The sequence below is a fragment of the Pleurodeles waltl genome, chromosome 9 (genome assembly GCF_031143425.1).
Source record: "Pleurodeles waltl isolate 20211129_DDA chromosome 9, aPleWal1.hap1.20221129, whole genome shotgun sequence".
In the NCBI taxonomy this organism is placed as follows: domain Eukaryota; kingdom Metazoa; phylum Chordata; class Amphibia; order Caudata; family Salamandridae; genus Pleurodeles; species Pleurodeles waltl.
Window position 1 is genome coordinate 22,870,327 of NC_090448.1, and position 16,624 is coordinate 22,886,950.

The 16,624-nt window shown below is 47.7% G+C and overlaps 1 protein-coding gene across 1 annotated transcript in view; it reads left to right on the forward strand.

Annotated features, from left to right (window-relative positions):
* The window catches only part of LOC138258868 (IgGFc-binding protein-like), a 96,072-nt gene that overhangs the window by 70,837 nt on the left and 8,611 nt on the right, over positions 1-16,624 (forward strand). Inside the window, exon 5 of the mRNA XM_069206165.1 lies at positions 15,526-15,893. Within this exon, the coding sequence (XP_069062266.1) occupies positions 15,526-15,893 (368 nt within the window). The remainder of the gene's footprint in view (positions 1-15,525; positions 15,894-16,624) is intronic.

The following is a 16,624-nucleotide window of genomic DNA, read 5'->3' on the forward strand; positions in this document are numbered from 1 at the left end:
TAGGGACAAACCAAGACAGTTGGGATGGCTGATTGCTAGGCATATGAGTTACAGTTTGAGTTGTGTACAAGTCACGTTCTAAAAATAGCAGATTTTCTTTTGGGGTGCTAGTCACTCTGCATGTTGGGAGGATGGCAGTTTTAGGCCTGCTTTGAATGGCCTCTGGGTAGGGGGTGTTGGGTGTTTGTTTAATGCAAATGTTGATGACAGTTTTTATTGCTATATATGTTATCAGTGACACAACACAGTACAGATGTTTGAATGAGTCAGGGTGGCTAGTGGCTGGTACAGATCTACAATGGAAACCAAGTTGCAAAGATGCATGGGGCACAGTGGATGACTGATGCGCAGAGCAGGTCTTTAACATCCAAGACCAAGCTCCAGATAGTCACCTGGAATGTCAATGGGCTGGTGTAGGAAAGTGCCACTGGTGGTATGGTTACCACCCCACTAGTGTTGATGCCAACTTTGATTGAAAGTGTGCTGGGACCCTGTTAACAAAGCCCCAGCACCAGTGTTCTTTCCCTAAAACTGCACCTTTGTTTCCACAATTGGCACATCCCTAGCACCCAGTTAAGTTCCTTGTAAAAGGTACCCATGGTACCAAGGGCCCTGTGGCCAGGGAAGGTCTCTAAGGGCTGCAGCACAAGCCACCCTAAGGGACCATTCACTCAGCACCTGCACACTGCCTTGCAGCTTGTGTGTGCTGGTGAGGAGAAAAAGAGAATGTCGACATGGCACCCCCTCAGGGTGCCATGCCCACAAAGCACTGCCTGTGGCATAGGTAAGTCACCCCTCTAGCAGGCCTTACAGCCCTAAGGCAGGGTGCACTATACCACAGGTGAGGGCATAGCTGCATGTGCAATATGCCCCTACAGTGTCTAAGTCTATTCTTAGACATTGTAAGTGCAGTGTAGCCATATTGAGTATATGGTCTGGAAGTTTGTCACTATGAACTCCACAGCACCATAATGGCTACACTGAATACTGGGAAGTTTGGTATCAAACTTCTCAGCACAATAAACCCACACTGATGCCAGTGTGGAATTTATTGAAAAATGCACACAGCGGCCATCTTAGAGATGCCTCCTATACGTTAGCCCAACTGCTAGTGTAAGACTGATTGGTCTGTGCCAGCCTGCCAGTTTCAGATGAGTTTCTGACCATATGGGGTGAGTGCCTTTGTGCACTCTGTGGTCAGAAACAAAGCCTGTTCTGGGCGGAGGTGCTTTAAATCCCCCCCTGCAGGAACTGTAACACCTCGCAGGGAGCCTCAAAGGCTCAAGCCTCGGGTTACAGTGCCACAGGGCACTCCAGCTAGTGGTGATGCCCGCCCCCTCGGACAAAGCCCCACTTTTGGCAGCAAGTCCAGCGGGAAAACAGGGAGGAGTGACCCCCCAGCCAGGACCACCCTTAAGGTGTCCACAGCTGAGGTGAACCCCTCCCTGCAGAATCCTCCATCTTGGATTGGAGGACAGGGACCAATAGGGATAGGAATGTGCCACCCTCCCCAAAGGGAGTGGGCACAAGGAGGGTGTAGCCACCCTTATGGACAGTAGCTATTGGCTACTGCCCTCTGACCCCTAACACACCTCTAAATCTAGGATTTAAGGGCCTCCCTGAACCCAGCTTACCATATTCCGGCTGACCTACGAGAAGAAGGACTGCTAACCTGAAACCCCCACCAGAAAAGAAGGAAGACAACAACTGCTTTGGCGCCAGCCCTACCGGCCTGTCTTCTGCTTCAAAGAACCTGCAACAAGACCAGTGGCGCGTCCAGCGGGCCCAGCAGCCTCTTCCAACTACAGAGGACTGCCCTGCACCCAAAAGGACCAAGGACTCCAGAGGACAGCGCTCTGTCTAAAACAAACCTACAACTAAGGACTCCCACCTCACTCCAGATGCGTGAGTCCTGACCCGTGTCCAGGTGGTCCACCAAGCAAGGAAGGGTCTCCAGACAATTGTGAGAAAGAGCCAACCCTGGGTTGACCCCTCCACGACGACGCCTGCAGAGGGAATCCCGAGGACCCTCTCTGACCGTGAGCTTCAGGCAAAGATAACTGACGCCTGAAGAACCACTACACCCGCAGCCCCCAGGCCTTGGAGAAACTGACCCACAGTGCAGCATCGACCAGCAGGTGGCCCTCCTCCCTGCCCAGTCAGTGGTTTGCGCGAGAAGCTCCTTGGACCTTGTCTGCAGACTTAGAGTGACCCCTGAGGTCCCCTCATAGAGCTGCATTGAAAACCTGACGCCCTTTTTGCACCCTGCACCCGACTGCCCTGGTGCAGCTGGGAGTGCGTGTTTGGTGCCTACTTTGGGCCCCTCAGTGCTCTCCTGAACCACCCCGATCTGCCCTCCAAAACTGCAGCTACTTACCTGACAGCAGACCAAGTTCCGAGTGCCCCCTGTCTCCATAGGAGCCCACGTTAATTTGGTGCCTCGTTGACCTCTGCACCCGACCGGTCCCGTGTTGCTGGTGGTGGGTGTTTGGAGTTAACTTGAACCCCCAACGATGTACTACACCCAAGAGAAATGAACTGTATGTTATATACTTATCTGCAAAACTGTACTATCTTTTCTTTCCCCAGGAACTGTTGAAAAATGCAGTGTCCACTTTTAAAATAGCTTTTTCCCATTTTAAGAAAAACTGTATACAGTGTCGATTCTATTCAAAGTCCTGAACATATACATGCAAAGTACCTTTTATTTTATGTACTTACCTGCAAACTGAATCTTGTGGTTCTATAAATAAATTAACAAAACATATTTTTCTATATACAATCCTATTGGTCTGGAGTTAAAGTCATTGAGTGTGTGCTTCTTCTATTGCTGGTGTATGTACAACAAATGCTTAACACTACCCTCTGATAATCCTAACTGCTCGACCACACTACCACAAATATTAGTATTATCTATTTCAGCCTCTGTCAAACCTCTGGGGATCCCCTGGACTCTGTGCACACTATGGGGGTGATTCTAAGCTTGGCGGGCGGCGGGAGCCGCCCGCCAAGCGGGAACCGCCAGAAGACCGTACCGACCGCGGCGGTCATTCTGGGTTTCCCACTGGGCTGGCGGGCGACCGCCAAAAGGCCGCCCGCCAGCCCAGCGGGAAACACCCTTCCACGAGGAAGCCGGCTCCAAATGGAGCCGGCGGAGTGGAAGGGGTGCGACGGGTGCAGTAGCACCCGTCGCGAATTTCAGTGTCTGCTAAGCAGACACTGAAATTCTAAGTGGGGCCCTCTTATGGGGGCCCCTGCAGTGCCCATGCCATTGGCATGGGCACTGCAGGGGCCCCCAGGGGCCCCACGACACCCCATACCGCCATCCTGTTCCTGGCGGCCGAAACCGCCAGGAACAGGATGGCGGTATGGGGGTCGGAATCCCCATGGCGGCGCAGCTTGGATTCCCCTGGGCAGCAGAAAGCCGGCGGTACACCGCCGACTTTCCGCTTCTGGCCGCGGCTGTGCTAAGCAGACACTGAAATTCTAAGTGGGGCCCTCTTACAGGGGCCCCTGCAGTGCCCATGCCATTGGCATGGGCACTGCAGGGGCCCCCAGGGGCCCCACGACACCCCATACCGCCATCCTGTTCCTGGCGGCCGAAACCGCCAGGAACAGGATGGCGGTATGGGGGTCGGAATCCCCATGGCAGCGCAGCTTGGATTCCCCTGGGCAGCGGAAAGCCGGCGGTACACCGCCGACTTTCCGCTTCTGGCCGCGGCTGTACCGCCGCGGTCAGAATGCCCAAAGGAGCACCGCCAGCCTGTTGGCGGTGCTCCTGCGGACCACGAACCGCCAGGGTCAGAATGACCGCCTATATCTCATTTTGATATAGTATATACAGAGCCAGCTTCCTACAGTTAGGAAGTAAAATTAAAAGGACTATGGTGTTACAGTTCTTAAAAAGACACTCCCCAGATATAGTTCATGTACAAGAGATGAATTTGAAGGGTAACCACTACCAGGTCCTAAACAGACTGGGGTATATGCTGATGACACATATAGGTTTTACATCTGATTCCAGAGGTGTAGGACCAGCAGCGTCGTCATTCGTCTGAGAGGCCTGCTTCGCCGCTCAGACTGGAAGTGGGAGCCTGGGCATGTTCTCCAGTCAGCTGTGCAATACAGCCAGGTAGAGAACATGCAAAGTGCGCATGTCTGTTTGGCCAGCCAAACAAGGCCAGCCAAACAGACATGCACGCTTTGTGCTGCAAAAGCCCTCCTCCGACCCCCTCCCTCCACACCAGCCCGCCCTGCCCCTTACTCCCAGGAAAAATAAAATGATAATAACATTGCGTTATTATCATTTTATTTTACCTTTCCCCACAATCCAGTGGGGCAACGCTCCTCCACCTTAGAAGAGGAGCCGCCCCTGCGCATATACCCTTGGTATTGTAAAGATAAGGATAAGATGTAACAACTTAGGAAAGTTATGGGGCATTACTTTTGGGAAAACACAGGCAGTCCAGTCTCCTACTGTACTGTGAGAGACATTGAAAAAGGTGCTTCATGGCCAGGCGAACTTGATGATTGCGGGGACCACAAAAAGCAAAACATGCAGCGTTAGACATGCTGGAAAGAGGAATGCAGGAATTATAAAAAGCAGCCCCAAATCCACCACACGCACAGTGGTGTCATGAGCTCCGGCTTAAGCAGAGTGAGTTTTGGTCACTTGCCAAAGACATATCCAGAAAACACTCACTTTGCACTCAAAGACGTCTCTACAAAGTCAGCAATAAAGCAGGCAGGCTACTGGTGTGGTTACAGAAATGTGATCAGTGGCAAAGAGGTGTGTTATCAATTCGGGACCCCGCAGGCTCTTACCGCAAATCAGCAGATGAAGTGGCAGAGGTCTTTGCGACCTATTATGAGACTATCTACGTAACTACCCCCAGGGTAATGTCGGAGGAGTGTGATGAGTTCCTCAGGGACATCCAAGTCCAAATCTTATCAGTCACTGACAGATACATACTGGAGAGTGCTCTCTCAGAAGCTGAAATCACAGAAGCCCTGAGGTCCTTACAAGTAGGGAAGGCATCAGGCCCCAAAGGCCTACCGGTTGAAATTTGCAAGGGGATGGCTCCAAAAGGGTCAGCACACCTCTTGGCCATGTATTATGATGCCTCACGGATAGGCAAATTCCCTGTGGACCAGAGATAATCGCCGATTGTGGTGATCCCAAAGAAACATAATCCACCTGTGGAGTGCTCCTCCTATCCTCACGTTTCACTCCTAAATGTGGAGGCTAAAGTGTTGTCTAAGTTATTAGCATTAAGATTATGCAAAATGATCACCACAAAGATACACCCCGATCAATCAGGGTTTATGCCTCACAGTATGGGCAGCTCCTCCATTAGGGCAAAGGAGCTTCTCCCCCCACCAGCAGCAAAACCTTTAAAAGAAAACAATAATAAACAAAGTTTATTATTGTTTTCTTTTAACCCCTTCGCTGCCAGACGTTTTCCCCTCCTGTTCCAAGCCTTTTTTTGGCTATTTGGGGCAGTTCGCAGTTAGGCCCTCATAACTTTTTCTCCACATAAGCTACCCATGCCAAATTTGCGTACTTTTTTCCAACATCCTAGGGATTCTAGAGGTACCCAGACTTTGTGGGTTCCCCTGAAGGAGACCAAGAAATTAGCCAAAATACAGCGAAAATTTCGTTGTTTGTTTTTAAATGGGAAAAAAGGGCTGCAGAAGAAGGCTTGTGTTTTTTCCCCTGAAAATAGCATCAACAAAGGGTTTGCAGTGGTAAAATCACCATCTTCCCAGCTTTTAGGAACAGGCAGACTTGAATTAGAAAAACCCATTTGTCAACACAATTTTGACATTTTACTGGGACATACCCCATTTTTACTATTTTTTGTGCTTTCAGCCTCCTTCTAGTTAGTGACCGAAATGGGTGTGAAACCAATGCTGGATCCCAAAACGCTAAACATTTCTGGAAAGAAGACACAACTCTGAATTCAGCAAGGGGTCATTTGTGTAGATCCTACAAGTGTTTCCTACAGAAAATAACAGCTAAAATAAAAGAACATTGAAATTGAGGTGAAAAAAACAGCCATTTTTCTCCACATTTTACTCTGTAACTTTTCCTTGCGTTGTCAGATTTTTGAAAGCAATATACCATTACGTCTGCTGGACTCTTCTGGTTGCGGGAATATATAGGGCTTGTAGGTTCGTCAAGAACACTAGGTACCCAGAGCCAATAAATGAGCTGCACCTTGCAATGGGTTTTCATTCTATACCCGGTATACAGCAATTCATTTGCTGAAATATAAAAAGTGAAAAATAGGTATCAAGAAAACCTTTGTATTTCCAAAATGGCCACAAGATAAGGTGTTGAGAAGCAGTGGTTATTTGCACATCTCTGAATTCCGGGGTGCCCATACTAGCATGTGAATTACAGGGCATTTCTCAAATAGATGTCTTTTTTACACACTGTCTTACATTTTGAAGGAAAAAATGTAGAGAAAGACAAGGGGCAATAACACTTGTGTTGCTACTCTGTGGTTCCCCAACTCTCCCAATAAAAATGGTACCTCACTTGCGTGGGTGGGCCTAATGCTCGCGACAGGAAACACAAAATGGACACATCACATTTTTACATTGAAATCTGACATGTTCTTTGCAAAGTGCCTAGCTGTAGATTTTGGCCTCTAGCTCAGCCGGCACCTAGGGAAACCTAGCAAACCTGCGCATTTTTGAAAACAAGACACCTAGGCGAATCCAAGATGGGGTGACTTGTGGGGCTCTGGCCAGGTTACCCATAGTCCTTTGCAAACCTCAAAATTTGCCCCAAAAAGCACTTTTTCCTCTCATTTCGGTGACAGGAAGTTCTGGAATCTGAGAGGAGCAACAAATTTCCTTCCACCCAGCGTTCCCCCAAGTCTCCCGATAAAAATGGTATCTCACTTGTGGGGGTTGGCCTAACGCCCGCGACAGGAAATGCCCCAATACACAATGTGGACACATCACATTTTCACAAAGAAACCAGAGCTGTTTTTTGCAAAGTGCCCAGCTGTGGATTTTGGCCTCTAGCTCAGCCGGCACCTAGGGAAACCTAGCAAACCTTCGTATTTTTTAAAACTAGACACCTAGGGGAATCCAAGATGGGGTGACTTGTGGGGCTCTGACCAGGTTCTGTTACCCAGAATCCTTTGCAAACCTCAAAATTTGGCCCAAAAAAACACCTCTTCCTCTCATTTAGGTGACAGAAAGTTCTGGAATCTAAGAGGAGCCACAAATTTCCCCCAAGTCTCCCGATAAAAATGGTACCTCACTTTTGTGGGTAGGCCTACTGCCCATGAAACGAAATGCCCCAAAACACTATCTGGACACATCAAAATGATCAAATACAAAACTACCTGTTTTTGCGGGGGTGGGGCAGCACCTGCGTTTTTGGTCCTGGGCTCACCAGCCATCTTGGGAAACCTACCAAACCCGGATATTACTGAAAAATAGGCACCCGAGGGAGTCCAGAGAGGTGTGACTTGCGTGGGTCCCCCAATGTTTTCTTACCGAGAATCCTCAGCAACCTCAAACTTAGTGAAAAAATCACATTTTTCCCACATTTCTGTGTGGGATCACCGCACCGGGACAAATTTCATACCAACCAATTTTCCCCTCAGTCTCCCAGTAAAAATTATACCTCATTTGTGTAGGTGGGCCAGGTGCTTGTGACAGGGAAGAGCCAAAAACATGTCGAAATTGAGGGGGAATCAAAGCGGGTCCAAAAGGGCAGTTTGAAAAAAAACATTTTTAGACTGACATAGGCAGCAGAATTTTTATCGGCATAGATGAGACAATGCTGGGTGGTAGGAATTTTGTGGATTCCTGCAGATTCCAGAAGGTTCCATCACAAAAAACGTGGAAAAAATGTGTGATTTCCAGCAAAGTTGGTGGTTTTCAGGGCATTGTGGGTAAGAAAATGGTGCAGGGTGCATGTGAAACACACCACCCTGGAATCACCCAGATGTTTAGTTTTCAGATGTGTCTAGGCCTTGTGGCTTTTTCTACGTGGCAGCATCCCAAAGTCCATAAAGTGCAGCCCTCACCATTCCAAGTGGGAAGATTTTGAGTTAGCCAAGCTCGCATGGCCCAAATGTAAAACCAAAACCCCAAATAATCAAATGTCTTTTTTCTTGCCGTGGGATAAGATGTTTTAGTGTGCGGGGGAGAACTGAAAGACTGTTACCCCCTTCAGTTGGGGTGGGGGCATAACCAGGCCCATGCTGGTTGGTAGCCACCACCCCACTATTTTTTTTTTTTAAAATTCCCTGGCATCTAGTAGACTTTCTACCCCCCCCCCCCCCCCGGAGTGTGGATCAGGGGTAATTGCCCCATCTGCCCACTGGTGGGCAGAACAACTGTGGCCCCATTTATTTGGGGGGGGGGTATGGCCATACCCCCACCCTCTTATTTTAGAAAAAAAACTTCCCTGGTCTCTGGTGGGCTTTCTGCCTCCCCCCCCTTCGGGGCAGATGGGCCCTCCAAAAATAGGCCAATCTTCCCCAAATGGGGGCAGATATGGCCACAGTAATGTGCCCCAATGGGGAGCGACCCTTACCCAAGGGGCTGACCCCCTAAAGAAAACACACACATACACACACACCAATCCCTGGTGCCTAAGTGGTTTCTGCCCCTCCGGGGGCAGATCAGCCTAATAGAAATACGCCGATCTGCCCCCAAGGGGAGCAGAAATGGCCTAAAATAACTTTGCCCCCCCCCCCAGGGGAGCGACCCTTACCTGAGGGGTCAATCCCCACTTCTAAAAAACAAAACAAATTATCCCAAGTGCCTAGAGGTTTCTGCCCCCCCTGGGAGCAGATCAGCCTAATAACAATAGGCCGATCTGCCCCCAGGAGGGGCAGAAATGGCCTAAAATAAATTTGCCCCCTAGGGGAGCGACCCTTGCCTAAGGGGTCGCTCCCATTGAGTGAAATTGCCGCAAAAAAAAATCCCCAGTGCCTAGTGGTTTCTGCCCCTCTTTGGGGCAGATTGGCCTAACAAAAATTGGCCGATCTGCCCCCAAGGGGCAGAAATGGTCTAAATACAATCCCCCCCCCCCCCCCATCCTTGAGATGTTCCTCTTAGCAACTATGGCCCCAATTTCAAGCCAGAGTGCCACATACTTGGGCCGCGTCCGCTCACCCTTCACATTAAGTAGTAGCCACTTAGCATCTAAAGTGTTTGACAATGTTGTCACCTTTGTCATCAGTTCTCTGACTCCCTTCCAGTATGATTGGATCCGCAGACATGACCGCAGAATATGCATAAATGTGCCCTCCTGTCCACAACCTCGCAGGCAGGCCCCAGACAGGGACCACCATATCCTGTGAAGCAGGGTTGATGCGTAGTATGTCCGCTATAGGAAACATAATTGAATCAGTCTGAACCCCGCTCAAATCGCTATTTCTCTGGTGCTTTGTAGTGTCTCTTCCCATTCCTCGTCCTCCATGTGCCCCACATCTGTTTCCCACTTGGCCCGAAGTGGTCCCAGCACATCTGGGGTGTTATTCATGTTTTGTTTTATATATTGGTGAGGTGGCCTTTTCCGTCATAGGGTCCAGCCAGAGTCTATCTTTTAGGAGTGAGGGCATGTGATACCCGTCAGCAGAGAAAACGTTCAGTCTGTGAGCTGCAATTCAGCCTGCAATTCCTCAAAAGTCCAGGGTCCCTCCCCTTTCCAGATATCTCCCATTCTCTTTATATCTAAAAGGTCCCACTTTGAGAGGGCCTTCAGTCCCCTTACCTCAGAAGATCACTGTCCCAGAGCAGATTCTGTTCCATCAGTTTACCCATCCATCCCAGAAAATGCATGGTGGGCCTCCATATATCAACAACCGTTCGAGTATGGACCAGCAATACTGTTCGTGGTTTCTCCTGGTACAAGGTGGGAAGGTAGCCTCTAGTTCCCATTGCCTCCCTATCCACTGGTGCTGCTGGTTCTTGTCGATCTGCAAATACCCAATCATTAATGACAGCCAGCTGAGAGGCCCAGTAGTTTTTGAGAACACCAGGGATCGCAAGTCCCCCATCATACACTCCTCTCTGGAGTTTATTCAGAGCAATCCTGGCCGGTCCTCCGTTCCAGAGCAGCAATCAGACTTCTTGGCCTACTTTCTGGAAGAATGTGCAGGGAACAGGGAATGGTGTACTTTATAGTGTATAAAGTAGTTGGGGTAGATCGATCATTTTACACAGGACTGCTCAGCCCTTCAATGATAGGTAGTTTCTGCCAGCGGTCTACATCCCAACGGAGCATTTCTAGGATCTAGTGTAGATTATGTAAGAATTCCCAGGCATCTCTAGTAATGTACATTCCCAAATAGATTAAACCTTTTAATTCTATGGTGAGCAATAGTGCTCACTGCAACCGAGGTACCCTCTTCCCATCCCCCCCTCGCTAGCGGGAACAGACATCACTTCACCCAATTTATAAGGTAGGTGGAGTGATCTTCTAAAATGCAGAAAACCTGTAAAATTCTGCCAAGAGACAGGTTGGGGTCACTGAGGTATAGCACTACATAGTCTGCATACAAGGAGATTCGTTCCTCCCAGTCATAGACTCCCTCTATACCCCAAAGAAGGCTGTCCGTCTGAACCCAGGCCGCCAGGAGTTCTATTGCCAGGACAAATAACATAGGGGACAGCAGGCATCCCTGTCGGGTACCTTTGCCCAGACCAAACTGCCTGGAAAGTACTGCATTCACCTTAACCCTTGCCAGTGGCTTCGTACATAAAAGGCACACAGAAATTGGGGCTGAAACCAAAACGCCTCAAAGCGGCGAAAAGCCCCATTCAATGCTGCTGAAAGCCATTTGCACGTCCAGTGATAACACTTCAGCAGGTTCATGTTCAGGTGTCCTTGTTAAGTGTAGTACCCCGTATAGCCTATGCAAATTTAAGCATGCCCCCTATGGGGCAGGAGCAGCCTGCGGGGCGCAGAAGGGGCTGGGCGGCATGCGGGGTGAGGGGAAATGAACATTAAATGTATTCGATTTAAAAAAGCCACTTACCTTCGCCTCTGCCGCTGCGCCGCTCCTCTGTCCCTTGTCACCCCAGGCTGCAGACACAAACTCCAAGCCTCCACTGTGGCCAATCCTGACGCTGCTAAGAGCAGCGTCAGGATTGGCCAGGAGCTCCCAAATGTGTCGTTGGGCTGGAGAGAGCACACTGCACATGTGTTTGGCCAGCCTGAGCTGGCCGGCCAAACATAGATGCACAGTAAGGGGGAGTGCAGTGCACTTCCCCTCACTGCTCGTCACCCCGTGGTCCTGACCCTTTAACCCCTTCTGTGCCGAGGACGTAATGGTTACGTCCACCGGCACAGAGCTCCTTTTTGTGTTGTTGTTTTTTAGAGGTGGGGAGTGACCCCTTAGGCAAGGTTCGCTCCCCTAGGGGGCAAATTATATTTAGGCCATTTCTCCCCTCTTGGGGGCAGATCGGCCTATTTTTGTGAGGCCAATCTGCCCCCAAGGGGGGCAGAAACCACTAGACACCAGTGAGTTTTTTTTTAAGGTGAGTTCACGCAAGGGGCAGGGGTCTGAAATTGGGGCCATAGTTGCTAAGAGGAACATTTCTAGGATGCAGGGGGTGACGCAACTACCTACGACTCAAGAGTGGCAGACGGAGATGGACTGGTGGTGAAACACAGAAAAAGTAATATAAGGTGGAGGTGTCTTAAAAATGGGAGAAGATCTGAGGACAATGGGGAATCCACCAAACAGCCGAAACAACACCTGATTAGCCACAGCCCACTGGCCAATGAAGGCTGTACAACACTGCAGTACGGAACTGTCCAACACTGTATCTCTGATACTGGGAGGTGAGGGGAGTTCACTGCCTAAAGGGATGGAATGACAATATGTGCCTCTTATAACTCAATTTACTATGCGGGAATTGTGAAAATCTGTAACTTTACTGTGTTTTAAGGAAAAAAAAGCTGAATAAAAAACATGTTAAAAAAAAAAAAAATTGATGGGTCCATGCTCAAGGGAAGAAAACAAAAACACAGGGGGGAAGCAAGGCCGACATGCACAGACGCGCTTACCAATGAAAAGGAAGAAAATCCAGGTGACCATGAAGTAATGGGAGGCTAAAAGCCCCTTTTTTATTAGCATTTTTGATTAAATAATGTATTGCTGTGCTGTCTCAGGCGAGACCTAACTAATAAAGGAACCAATTTGTAGGATCCCTCAGTGCAAATATAAGCATTCGTAAAATATGACCCGGAAACCTTGTACTGCAATCTCAGATAGGAGCCTATGCACCCCCTCCACAATATGGTACGAAAAACACAATAAATTAAGTGGGTTCCAAAGAAAGGAAGAATGTTTCCTTTGGAAATCATAAGGTCATTGCATGAGTTCTGCCCAAGCACACATGGAAGACCTTGAGGCATATGAACAAACCACTAGCCACACCCTAGTATCATTTTTGTTTATGCTAAGTGGGCGTTAAGGAGGTCTTTCTCCCGGGCCGTATCTACAAAGTGGCGCGATGCTTGCATTGCACCACTTTGTAAACTCTTGCGTCACATTATGCCTTTCGCCAGGCATGATGTATGCAAGGGGGTGGGCGTTCCGACGCAGGGAGGCCTGAAAAAAGTGGCGCAGTGAAATTTTAAAAGTTAGGTGGGGCAGAGGCAACTCAAGAAAAGTGGGGCCCTCTTATGTTCTAGTAAGCAGGACGTTGTACACCGAGTACAGAAAAAAATGTCTCTCCTGTGTAGAGTCTGAAAAAAAACACTTCTAAAGTACTCATTGTGTTCCATACAGAGCTCTGAAAAGCTGTGAACACCTCCCCAACAATATAGATATCATTGCAACAAACACACATTACACAGCCTAAAAAATATTGGTTAAACTCCTGATGTGTCCTACTAAATCCTAACGCCTTCAACAAGGCTGTAACTGACAATGTGGACACTTTCCTTAAATAAGTGCTATTGTTCCTACATGTGAGATCCAGCACTGAATGTAGAAATGTAGGACTTTGGAAATGCAAACAGTTGATAAGTAAGTGTATCCGATAAGAAGGAGCTGTTTCAACAATAAAATAGAACCTCAACTAATCCCCCAACATGCTCCAAAAGATCTCTGTAAAAATACAAGAGCATTCAAACACAGCTGGGGAACACAGATCTCCAAATGTTGGTGTGTATGTGTGTGCAATGATCATCCAATAAGCTCCCACTCCAAATAAAAACATCTTCATCCTAGCCCCATCATCCACCTGTTGGATTAAAGTTGTATCCTTTTATATGTCTCATCTGCTGCTTTAGATTGTAGATTGTCAGAAATGGATTTACGACCATGCATTCTGTGGTGGCCCTTGTACTCACAGCTTTCATCCAACTCACTTTGCAAGGGTTGAACACCGACTTCTACACCACTGAAAACCCAAAGTCATGAAACGTGCACACTTCTGGGCCAATTTACTAACACTCTCAGCCAGGTTTGCATCACAGAAGCATCCAAACCGACATAAAGTGTTGAAACCACATCACTTTCCAGCACCAAACTAGATTTGCATCAATGGGACGTACCATGGGTAGTACATGGACAATAACCCATGGGTTTGAAGCAAATCTCTATCTATTAAAAAATGTGGCCCAGGTGTGCCTCAAAAAATGAAGCCTCCTTTCAGTGGGTGTAATACTGGAAAATAGTTTTTTGCTCTCCAAACTTGTCAAACTTTGCATGTCTGCTGTAATGTGCATTACATATGCAAACTTGGAAAATGTTAAGTCATGTCTCAGCATTGTATTTTGTACTTGAAGCATAGTATTCCAGTACAACCCCTATTTCAGGGTGTGGAGCAAGGTAGCCAAAAGTGCACCAGTGTGTGGAGAGAGATACTGCACCATCCACTTTGGTGCTGTTCTGCTTTCTTCCTTGCACTTTGGTTGCTGTACTGAACTTAGTTAAATCTTATTATATCTGCCCTCTGATTAGTACCTTTCTGTTGCAGGAGTAAACACATCTCTCTGTTGTCAAAATGTGATCTACCAGGCATCTTTGTCAATTTATTTATTTATTACTATGAACTGTTTCTAAAGCAGTTCATAGTAGCATCCAAATCATGTGTAGGCCAAAGGCATCAGAAGATCCCATAAAGAAGTGTCATGACGCCACCACCATCCAATGCTACCCTTGTAATACCCAGCACTGCCTCAAGTACCACCTTTGAGCCATTAGCAGACAAGAGCCTGATTTGGCAGGAGTAAGTTCAGAAGTGAGGCCTAGGGGAGATGAGAGTTGGAGGTTGACCATCGGCTCCAAGGTTTTAGCTTAGGTGGCCAAAAAAGAGTATGGGCAAAATGGCCTAGTACTATAGGGCCTGGAACAGATTTTTTAAGATTGGAATTACTCTGGTTTGATTGAGGCTCAGAGGAACGACTACAGTGGAAAGCAAGTTTTTAATATAACAAAAAGCAGTGGTCGCCTCTTCAACTTTCTTAGGATGGTCTATTTGTGGCTACAAGGTGCTCATGAGAACAATACTGGTGCATATAGGGAGAATGGCATTTATGATCAGGACAATGGGTGGGGGGGGGGTAGAATCAGATCAGAACAATCCTCCCACTGGGGGTGGGGGGTTGATGGAGGTGCCAGCATTAGATCTCTCATTGAATGATTTTTAAGCTGCCAACAACATTCATCAATAGACTTAAATAATGTACAAGGTATCCCACTAAAAGCATAGCTGTCAGTACTGCAACAAGTGCAGCAGCACATGGGCCCAAGATTGTGGTGGGTCCACAACATCCTAATTGTGGCTGTATTCAACCATGAAATGAGTGTTTAGAAGGGGGAAATTCCTTCCTTACATTAGGGTTCAAAGCTCACTTGAAATGCCACTGGGTTTGGCCCACTAATTGAAACGAATGCACACAGTTTTATTCAGTAATGAAAAGAAATATGCATTGTACTCAGTAATTGGAGTGTGGTGTTTGAGTCAGGAATGGAGCATGGTTTTCCTGTTTCTCTCCTCTGATGGAAAAGTCATGTTCTATTAGATCGTGGACACCTGTCTCCAAAGGGCCAGCCCTGGTGGCTGCCTCTCTCGGATTCAAAAGTTCAAAATGCTTGATAGTTCATGAATTATTGCCACATTTTACAGAAAAGTGGCCTCCATAAGGTCTCCCCTCAACACTTTCTCAACACCATCCCTTTGATATCAGAACCTTCCCTTTAAAAATTTCTGGTACAACCATGTGTTTCAGAGACACTAATATGTCAGAAATGCCACTGGTTTCCCTACAGGGAAGTCTAAAACTTAATTCAGTGACTCACACTCCCTGGACTGCTTCCAAGCCCTGAAACAAAGTACCTTGTTAGCAATTGGTGTGACAGCCAAAGCCAGGATTCAACCTCTTCATTGGTTCCACCATTTCTTAAAGTTCAAAAGAAGCAGGTAGATTCCATGTTCCAACCATGGATACATTGCAACATTTTTATTGTCTCACTGAAAGCTGTTTCAATGACTGCTCACAGTCTGTATTTTTTTCCTTTCTTCAAGAATGAATATGGTAAAACAGTGTATGTGAATACGGTCTACGGCAGTGTCCCGAATACCACGGTGCACAGGATTGAGGTACCACTGAGGTGTGAGATGGTGGACAACGAGACCCTGATCCTTCAGTTCCACCCCATGGTCACCTCTCAGGCGGCGATTGGGCATCACAACGTTTCGATGAGTTTCTACCAGAGCAGTGCCTTCAATGACCCAATCACGGTGTTTCCTTATGAGATTGACCTTCATGGGAGGATATACGTCGAATTTAAGGTGGAGTCTGATGATGACAACCTCCAGATACACACTGAAAACTGTAACTCCTCACCGTCCTTGTCCCCAGATGGAGAATCCTACAGTCTCCTGAAGAATGGGTGAGACATCAGAAAAATCATTTCTGCTCTAATACAGTAAAGAACTGTAAAATAATATAATCTTTCATTATGATGTAGCTTAACTTGGATATAAATACTCAGAATAATATTTTACAATGTGTAGAAGAAGATGTTGATGTGTCTCTAGATATCCATTTGCCAGGGGACCTCCAGGCCCAGAAACTTTCTCTTACCTGCAGACCCCCCTCACTTCCATTCTGCCCCCCATCATCTTCAAACCCTACAAAGAACCCTTCCCCAGTAAAAGCATCACAATTCACCAAACTGCCAACGACATAGCTCGCATGAAAGTGTCCTTTGCTCCAGATCCTCTGGTGCATATTTATCAAACTTTCACGCGGCTCAGCAAGCCACCTTGCTGCACTGCGTGAAAGGGAAAGGGCAGTAAGGAGCCATATTGAAATTTGTACCCTGCTTTTCTGTCCTTTTCTTGCATTGGCACCCTATTGGCTCCCTAGCGCCAATGCAGGCACCCGTGTGCCGTGGTGCAATGGTGACTGCATTGCAGACAGGATTGTTTCTGTGCAGGATTGGCCACCTCCTGCATAAAAACAATCCTCTGAGGGATTTTTCTCTATGTGTGCTACACAATGCAGCAGACATAAGCCCTCATTACAACCTCAGCGGTCTTCCCAGAAGACCGCCGAGGCTGCGGGCGCCAGAATACCCCAGTGCTGGCGGTATTTCTGGCTCCCTATTTCAACTTTTCC